The sequence below is a fragment of the Carlito syrichta genome, unplaced genomic scaffold (genome assembly GCF_000164805.1).
Source record: "Carlito syrichta isolate Samal-C Ts95f unplaced genomic scaffold, Tarsius_syrichta-2.0.1 Scaffold303228, whole genome shotgun sequence".
Lineage (NCBI taxonomy): Eukaryota > Metazoa > Chordata > Mammalia > Primates > Tarsiidae > Carlito > Carlito syrichta.
In genome coordinates, this window is record NW_007247324.1 from 179,141 (window position 1) to 188,454 (window position 9,314).

Here is a 9,314-nt window from a genome sequence, read left to right on the forward strand (position 1 = left end):
TCTAGAAAAATAAAGCAATGAGGTCTCCCTGTTGTTTTCTGTTGTGAGACCAAGTTTGTTTCCTTTCTGGCATGGGTTTTGATTTGTAAGCAGTGAACTTATGTGTATTGATTATCCTCCACCAGACTGGTGCCCCTAAAGACGGGCCCATGTCTGTTTTGTTTGCTGGTGTTACTGACACGGCACCATCCACAGGGTGGGTGCTCAGTCACTGTTCCATGAATGAATGAGTGAATGAATGAATGAATGAGCAAGCAGACAGACAAATGAAGTTTCCCATGGTGTGGCTAGCTGGGCACCACATGGGCAGAGCACGGGTTGAGCAGCTAGTGTGGCGACCAGCATGAGGCGGACGCAGGCGGGTACTACGAAGAAAGACGCTTTTGTTGAAGCAGTCAGAGCTGGACAGAGGCAGTGACGCTGTGTGGATGGTATTGCCTGCCCAGACCCAGATGAGAGCTGGGGGTCCCACTCCCCTGCTGGAGCACCATAGCTCTATGGCTGCGGCTGCCCACTTTCTGGGGCTGTTCAAGGCGCCCGGCTGCCTCTTCCTCCTTGGGGCTAGTGTGATAAGGCAGGGGGAGGGGACAGCATCTCAGGCCCTGGTGTGGGCTCATGGCTTTCACTCTGTTCCATGTAGCCTTGTGGAGAGGGAGCGCGTCAGGCACACGGTGAAGGGGAGGACTCAGCTTATTTACAGCTCCTGGAGCCCAGGGAAACACCCCAGAATATGACGCGAGACTCAGGTGTCACAGGAGATGTCCCGACTATAAGCAGCTGTCTCACCCCTATGCTACAGGCGTGGGGCTGTTGGAAGGCAGCGTGTGTGTGAGAAGCCCGTGTGGGGCGTGGCAGGGCACTGGCGGTACAGCCACCCTGGGGTGGAAAGCCAACTCGGCCATTACTCATGCTTCACCTCATGCAGGCTGCTCAATTATGCTTGGCCTCAGTGTTCTCGTCTGGAAAATGGTCACCACCAGCAGGAGGAAATGAGCGAATGAAGGTGGGGCCCTGAATTTCTCTGCATGTGCCTTGTCATAATGTGGGTTAAAGCCATGAGAGTGGTTATCAGCTGGTCGCAGTGCTTAGGATTTTATAATGATCACTGCACTTAATACAACAGCTGGATGAGGTGGGAGGAAGTATGGCTTTCATATTACAGAGGGATGAACTGAAGCACCGGAGGATAAAGGTGCACACTTGTACATGGTGGGGCTGAGATTGGACCTGATCCTTCTGCCCTGAGCCTCCACGTGTAACCCTGGGCAGACAGCCCACCCGCCACACCTCATGCACCTTGTTGCCACTGTGAATGCACTTCTTATGGTAAAAGCACAGCAAAACAGAGAATGAAGTAAACATCGTTGGGGGACTTTTTGAAGATGGTGGTAGGCTGGGCATGGTCACTCAGACCTGTAATCCCAGCGAGGCCAAGGCAGGAGGATTGCTTGAGGCGAGGAGTTCATTGCCCATCCTGGGCAACGTAGACCCTCTCTCTGCAAAAATAATTTAAAACTTAGCGTGGTGGCACCTGTAGTCCCAGCTACTCAGGAAGTCGAGGCTGTAGTAAGCTGTGATTATTCCACTCTAGCCTGGATGACAGAGTGAGACCCCAACTCAAAAAAGAAAGAAAAAAAAATTGGTAGTTTTTTTGGCAGCACTAAGCGCTGAGTTCTGTCTTCTCTTACTATTTCTGTTAAAATTGTGTTCTTTGTATGTCAAGCCTGAATCAGGCTGGGTCATCAGTCCCCCTCTGCGGGTCAGGTCACTGTTGCTGACGATGGGCCGAGCTGGATCACCCCGTGTAGTTGATTTTGTGAAGAAGCATCTTCCTCAGGTCCATTTCCTTTCTTCTGTGTTTGTTAGTGGTATATGTGAGACAGAGGGCTGGAGGAGGGAAGGAGCAAGAGAGAAAAGGAATTCCCTGGGACACATTATATGTACATAAGCAGTTGTCTGGGACTGTACATCAGAAACTGTACATGAAGTTCTTTGAAGTTTGCCCAAGCCCGCTCTGCGGCTGCCCGTTCCGCTGGGCCGGGGTTGGACGGCCTGCCTCTGCTGCCACGGCGCAAGCTGTCACAGCACCGGATGCTCCAGCTCACTGCAGCCTGGCTGTCATCACTGGCTCTGTCCCACTCAGGCGGCTCACCGGGTTGGGCTGGGCACCAGGCTTCCAATTAGAGAGAAATCCCCACTGTGTGGCCGGCCCCTCCAGCGCCACTCCGAGCGGCCCCTCTGCCAAGGCCCGAGCTGACCTCTGAACTGTCACAGATGGGCCAGCCCCACACTCTCCATGCACATTTGGAGGAGGGGGTGTGGGCGGAGAGGGAAGCCCTGGGGGGTGAGGGTGGATGTTGGGCAGAAGTGCAATTCCTCGGAGCTCCGGGGAGCTGGGCAGAGTGACAGGACCCAAATGCCAACATTGTGGGGGGAGCAGAGGTGGGAGAGACCCCGTTCCGAGCCCTAAACTCAGCGTGGGGCATTTCTCACCAACTTCTGAATATTCATCTCAGGCTGGACTCCATGCCCGAGGAGAGCCAGGCGCTCTCCAAGACTGTCACACTACAATGGCGTGTGGCACAGCCACCAGCCCCCCACCCCCAAAGTCCTTCCACAGATCCACGCCTTCTCTCCATCCTGGGGGTGCTGACTGTGGACTATGAATCACTCAGAACGAGTGGGGCCATCTAAATTTCTAGAATTTCTTGTAGCAAAAGAAATAGACTCTTGGATAATTCCTCTTGTTCTCCAGCGGGACAGAGCGAGATCATCTGTACCTCTGGACAGCGCTTTCTTGACACACAACTTGCCACCATGGTTCATAGTTATGGGGGTGGTATATGTGTCTCTTCATTTCACTGTCAACTGTGTCTTTTGTTTCGTTCTTTTCCGATCTTTATCCTTTTCTTGCTCTTCCTCTCTGCTTCATTCTCTCCGTCTGAGTCTCTCCCTCGCATGCTTGCTCTCTTTTCCCAGGTTCAACATCTGTGACTCCACATCCAGGTGATAAAGACACCAGGTCCGGAGCTGACACCTGCTCACGCTGCCACAGCTTGGCTAGAGTGGTCACCAAGTCCAAATAACGAACGACCTGAAGCAGCCAGGGTCTTCTTAACTGTTCTCAGGCTGGTTTCCTGCCTCCTTTAAAAATAAGTGGAATTCAGACAGGAAGCAGAAAGGAGGTGTTTCCTCGCGTGTCTCTCCTCTCTGGGATTTTTCCTTCTTTCTGTGTTTGCCGTTGGTTTGGGGATTCCAGGATGGGCTCACCCCACTTGGCCTTTTTTTCCTTCCTCATGTCTCTCTTTCCTCCTCCTCCTCTTTCTCCCACTCTTCCTCCCTCCCTCCCTCCCTTCTTTCTTCTTCTTATCCTCCTCCTCCCTCCCATTCCTCCTCTTCCTCCTCCTCCTTCTTCCCCTTTCTCTGGTTGGGTAAAACAAAATCTCTCAACCAGTCAAGTACACTCATCTGGAGAGGGAAATGTTTCTTTAGGGTGTGAAGTTGTCCCATGAGAAGACAGAAAATTTGGGGTAACTTAAGCAAGTTGCCAGAGTTTGGTGATCTGCTGGCTCTCGGTTTCTCTGCATGACTCTTGTTGGACTGATGACACACACGGCCCCGTGCCTCCTCACATGTGGTCTGTAATCCTGTCTGAGAGTAGAGAGAAGGAAAATGTCCATGTCACAGCAAGAGAAGTATGCTTTTTAGGGTTGGCACCGTTCCCTACATGAGACCTGCTGGTGGAGACCCTGACCCAAGGCCTTGCTGGGGACTTTGTTGTAGCATTAGGTGGCAAATGTCCTCAGATAAAGGCTCAGAGCCCTGGCAATCACCCTCCGGAGCAAGTCCACGTGGAGATCTGGGAGCACAGGTGGTGGTTGGCATAGTCACACCACTCTGTGACCATGTTCTCAGCTCTTCTGCCTCCAGCCACGTTGGTTCGTCTCCCTCTGATGTAAACCCTCCTTCAAGTGCTGCTGGAGTCTCTTCTCCTCTGCATTTCTCCCTGGAGTTCCCCCCCACAGTGACTCCTGACCTGGCACGGGCATCACAATCACCAGAGAAATCCTGGGAAGACATAAAATGCCTGAGCCCCACCTCTGGTTCTGGGGCAAGTCCTGGGATTCAGACATGGTTGAAAGTCCGCTTTGGCTCATGTGCACCCCTAGTTTGTACCATGGCCCTAGACGGGGAGCCCCTGGAAGAAAAGACTGTGGCTGCACGTCCTTCCCGCCCCAGTCCACAGCCAGCGGGTTGCGGGTAGACACATAAGAAGTTAGCCGGGCTCGGTGGCTCAGTTTGTAATCCCACGCCTTTGGGAGGCTGAGGTGAGTGGATTGCCTGAGCCCGCGGGTTTGAGGCCCGCCTGGGCAGTGAGACCTCATCTCTACAATAAATCAAAAAATCAACCGGGCGTGGTAGCACAAGCCTGTAATTCTGGCTACTTGGAAGGCTGAGGCGGCAGGATCGCCGGAGCCCAGCAGGTCAAGGCTGTGGTGGCCGGGAGTGGCCACTGCACTCCAGTCTGGGCGACAGAGTGAGACTCCGACTCAAAAAAACAAACAAACAAACAAAAAAAAGTGGAGCAGCGGGCAGACCTCTGCTCGTGCTGCGGACACTTGACTTCTGCCTCTTGTTGCAGACATTCCTGTTATTCCGGATCTGGAAGAACTGCAGGAAGAAGACTTTGCTCAGCAGGTGGCAGTGCCTCCCAGGTGGGTTAAACTAGCATGCCATTGGTGGGAAGCTGGAGGACAAGGGAATGAATGGCTTCAGGTACCACCTGCAGGGGACCTTGGCCCCCAGGGAAGTCTAGATCTTCCTGGTGATGACTCCCTCTGGGGTTCCTGTTTTGTTAAGACGTGTTATTCCCACACTGACCATCCCTGGCTGCACATGAGGCCCTGGGGATGGTGGCCCAGCCGCACTCCCGGAACTGGTCCTGCCTATGGTTCCCCCGACTCTCTCTTGCCTTCAGTGTCCAGATCAACCGGGTGATGACCTACCGTGACCTCAACAATGACCTCTTGAAGTACTCGGCCTTTCAGACCTTGGTGAGTGCAATGGCTTCTGCATAGAGGGGTGGGAGCCAGTGGCCTCCAGGGGGCTTTCTGGGTTCCCCAGAGCTACACAGCATCTCCGTGGGTCCCGGGGCTGCCTGGCCTTCGCTGGGAGCATTATCCTTGGGCATCTCACAGACTTCCTGGACCCATATGTTCCGTGGTCCCCAGGGCCGGGCTCCCACTCACTCCCGTGGCTGCTCACATGGCGCCTGATGGCACCCACTCCCCTGTCCCTGTGGACGTGCAGCCGCCAGACTTAGCCCTCCGGGTGGGGCCCTTTCCCCCAGGACACAGGGGATGTAGCCTCCCCCTTTTCCCCACGGCCGTGTGGTCCACTTGTGCTGTCATTCTCGTGGGAGGGCATTTCTGCAGTCTCAGTCTGGGAAGCAGGACACACACAGGCAGGTTCTCTGTGCCAGAGGAGGTGCCTGGAAGCCCTCAAGAGGACCAACTGGCTTTTTTGCCTTTACAGAATGACATCGATCTGAAGATTCTCACTCAAGTCCTGGCACCAGAGCAGGAGGTTCGAGAGGTACAGTGGTGGCAGCGCCCACCCTCCCAGCCCTACCATGTGTCTGGCTGCCCTAGGCCAGCCTTCGCCCCCAGGCCCTCGTGGGTGGGGAAGCAGCCCTTCCTGGGAAAGGCCTTCCTTCATCTCACCCAGCCATACCCCTCTTGGCAGGAGTTCGTCGCCTGGGACTGGGACCGTCTGTACACCGAGGTGTCCTCAGAACTCGCCAGCGAGTGGGACCCAGTGCAGCTGGAGAAGGAAGACCCGACGGGACAGCCCAGGCTCCCCTGAGCCTGGCACCTGTGCTCTGGGCATGAAAACAGCAAGCCCAAAACCAAAGAAGCTTGCAAGCAGCTCAGAATGTGTACATGGAACACATTTATTTTTTTGTAATAAAAATAAGTATTTCCATAGACCACTCTGGATCGATCTGTCGCAATACTGGCATTCTCCTGGACTGTCTTTTCCATTTTTTTTCCCGCTGCTCTTGGAAAGCTCACCACCAGGGAAGGGGCCGCAATCTGGTGGGAGCTCAACTCCACGTTGTTGAAGAGCACAGGGGACACCGGAGTCAGGAGAAGGTGGGCGTCCCTGCTGTAAGTGGCTCACTTCTCGGGAGGTGTCAGCAGCCGCCCGCTGGCTGCTGGGGCTGGGCCTGGCATGGTGCCTCCCTTGCAGGGGTGCCTGTGCGCTCTGATTTCATCAGTGAAGCTGCTCTACCCCTGCACCCCCTGCTCCCGGGCAACTACTGTGGAGAAAGCAAGGAATGCTGAGGCAACATGTCCTTCTTTCGCATCAGGGTGTGGTGGCTAGTCTTTTGCTCTCTTTTTTTTTTTTTTTGGAGACAAAGTCACAGTCTGCCCCAAGCTGGAGTGCAGTGGAGCAATCATGGCTCACTACAGCCTCCAACTCCTGGATTCAACTGATCCTCTTGCCTCAGCCTCCCAAGTAGCTGGGACTATCAGTGCATGCCACCGCGCCCGGCAAATTTTCTCACTATGTTGCCTAGGCTGGTCTCAACGCCTGGCCTCAAGCAATCCTCCCGCCTCAACCTTCTGAGTAGCTGGGATTATAGGCGTGGGCCACCACACCTGGCCTGGTGGCTGTTCTAGCAAGGCTCTCCTTTCTCCCCTCTTCCTGCAACCTGTCTTGAAAACGCCACAGCAGCACTCTCGGGGGTCCGTGCTGCCCCCTCCTCATCCTCCTCCCTTTAGAAGGTCTCCTAGGCCTCCCCAAGTGTCGCAGCCGCCTGCTTTCCGAGTCTCACGGCAGTTGAGAGCAGAGCGCAGCCCATTCCCTGAACAGAGACGGCTTTTGTTTTTGTTTTTCTCTGTTTCTCCTCAAGACGTCGCATCCTAGGACAGGGTCCTTTCCCTGTCCGCCCTCCTAGACACGGCCTTGGGTCAGGCCCACGCCCCGGCCACGACCGACCTGGACTACACAGGGCCTGGTGCTTCCTCGACCGCCTGGAAAGCCCTTCATTAACATTCGGACAAACAAAGAAGCTCAACACATCAAAAGCCCACTGGGGGGTTATTTTTGTGTGACTCCAGTGCCCTTCCCCAGTGAGCCACACGACTCTAGCACAGGCAGAGCAAAGCATGTCTGTTAATTATAAACTCGGGGATTTAGTGGCTTTAGGGTCCCATTTGCTGGTCCTCAGAGTCACACTTCTAGCCCCGGCAGCCCCTCTTTGGAACAATTCCCATGGCCGCTGACAAGTTTCCATCTGGGCTGCTTTTGCTTGAGTCTACATCTTTCTAAAACCCAAAGGAGAGAGGCTGTGTTTCTAGTCCTTTAATTACTGGCAAATTCAACCGCCTCCGGACTCTTGTAACCTTGGAGGTCCGCGGCCGAGCCCATTGGCTAGAGGCCGACTTCCTTTCTCCCTTTATTTTGCAACAACAACAGCAGCAACAAGATCTAGCATTCACTGAGCTCCCGCTGCATGCCAGGTACTGGGCTCAGCACATAGGAATGATCGAGCTTTACCCTTACAGCCACCCCATGAAGCAGATGTCTTGGCTATCCCGTTTGACAGATGCAGAAACTGAGGCTCAGAGAGGTTAAGAGATTGCCCATGGCAGAGTGGCTGAGTCGCAATTCAAAGTCAAGTTGTCAGACTCCACTGTGCTGTGAACACCTGCGTCTAGTTCCCCTCGGCCACCTCCAGCTGGGGAAAGTAATCCAGAAACACTGCCACCACCCCAACCAACATTCTTGTCTCTTGGGTGGCCCCAGAGCAAAGGCTCCCCTCGGGCCTGCGGTGAGAAGCCCTGTGATGGCTGCACCCGAGTCCTGGCCCCAGGGCAGTGGGGGTGGCTCTAAGTTGAGCCAGTGATACCTGCACGAGGCAGTTTGGGACAGTATCTCTTTTCACTGCGACGGTGCCCTGGCCCTGCCCTGTCTGGGCTTCCTGCTTCCCAGCATGTGAACATGGCACCTGCAGAGGACCTCGGGAATGGGGTGCTCTGGCCAATGCGCGCCGGGTTCCTGTCTGATCCGTAAGATACCAGAGGCATCATGTGCCCTATGTCAGCCTCCCAGAAGATGACTCAAGCGGGCATGGAGGGCCACAGGCCCCTCAGGGACCAGCACTGTGGCTTTCTGCAGAGGCTGTGTGGTCCGTTGACTGACTTCTCACTCATTTTCCTTAGATGGGCCCTTGGTCGTCCCAGCTGGTCCCTGGCGATCCTCCCTGGGGTTTTGGCATTGGTGGCAGCTGCTATTGACAGACCAGGCTCTGAAGGGGAGTTTGCACCTTCATGGACTCGTCAGTGGCCACCTCCCATGCCAGACTCTAGACTGGGCGCTAGACAGGTGAATCTCCCGTCTCTTTGAGCTTACCTTCTGGGACAAGTCAGGTGAAGTAGGTGAGGTGTCACATGGCAATATGTGCTGTTAAGAGAGAGGCCCAGGAAGGGAGTGCTGGGTGGGGGCTGCAATGCAAAATAGGGTGGTGGGGGCGTACCCTGAGGGTGGTGTTTGAGCAAAGACCTAGGGGGGTGAAGGGAAGAGCAAGACTGGTGTGCAGGGAAAAGTGTTCACAGTTGCGAGAATAGTCCTCGCTGAAGCCAGGAGGGCCGTGTGTGCCTGGCCTGTTGGACGGGTAGAAGGTCAGGGTGCCTGGAAGGGGGGACACAGGGAGAGGAGGTGCTCTGCCTTGCTGCGCCCATGGCCCTGGCTTCTCACACAGAAGGCCTCTGGGCGTGTGGTCCCCTCTGTTCTGTGACCAGGTCTCTGGATGGGTGGGTTCCTCGTCCTGTGCTGAGGCCTCTGGGTGGGTGGGTCCCCCTCCTTTGACGAGGCCTCTGGGTGTGGGGTCCCCCACCTGTGATGAGGCCCCTGAGTGTGCGGGTCCCCCCTCCTGTGATGTGGCCTCTGGGTGTGCGAGTTCCCCCTCCTGTGTTGAGGCCTCTGGGCGTGGGGTCTTCCTACTCCTGTGATGAGGCCTCTGGGTTGCGCCCCCCATGACGAGGGGGTGTGCAGGTCCCCCCTCCTGTGACAAGGTCTCTGGTATGTGGGTTCCCCCTCCTGTGACGAGGTCTCTGGGTGTACGGGTCTCCTCCCTCCTGTGCGAGGGCATCTTCAAGCCCCCTTGAGCTCGCCGGGCAGTCTTTGAAAACGTTCCTCAAATAACTGCATGGCCTCTTCATGCTTCGGCCTGGAAGAAAAAGATCAGCGACGCTCCTTGCAGGAGGGGGACCATGACCTCTGTCTGCCGAGGCCCAGAGGGCAGG

General features: G+C 55.4%; 1 protein-coding gene across 1 annotated transcript in view; it reads left to right on the forward strand.

The window, feature by feature from the left end:
• IFT43 (intraflagellar transport 43) overlaps window positions 1-5,997 on the forward strand; it is a 93,229-nt gene extending 87,232 nt beyond the window's left edge. Inside the window, exons 6-9 of the mRNA XM_008058145.2 lie at window positions 4,643-4,715; window positions 4,979-5,054; window positions 5,536-5,595; window positions 5,746-5,997. Of these exons, the coding sequence (XP_008056336.1) occupies window positions 4,643-4,715; window positions 4,979-5,054; window positions 5,536-5,595; window positions 5,746-5,865 (329 nt within the window). The 3' untranslated portion in view covers window positions 5,866-5,997. The remainder of the gene's footprint in view (window positions 1-4,642; window positions 4,716-4,978; window positions 5,055-5,535; window positions 5,596-5,745) is intronic.
• Window positions 5,998-9,314: the final 3,317 nt, after the last annotated feature.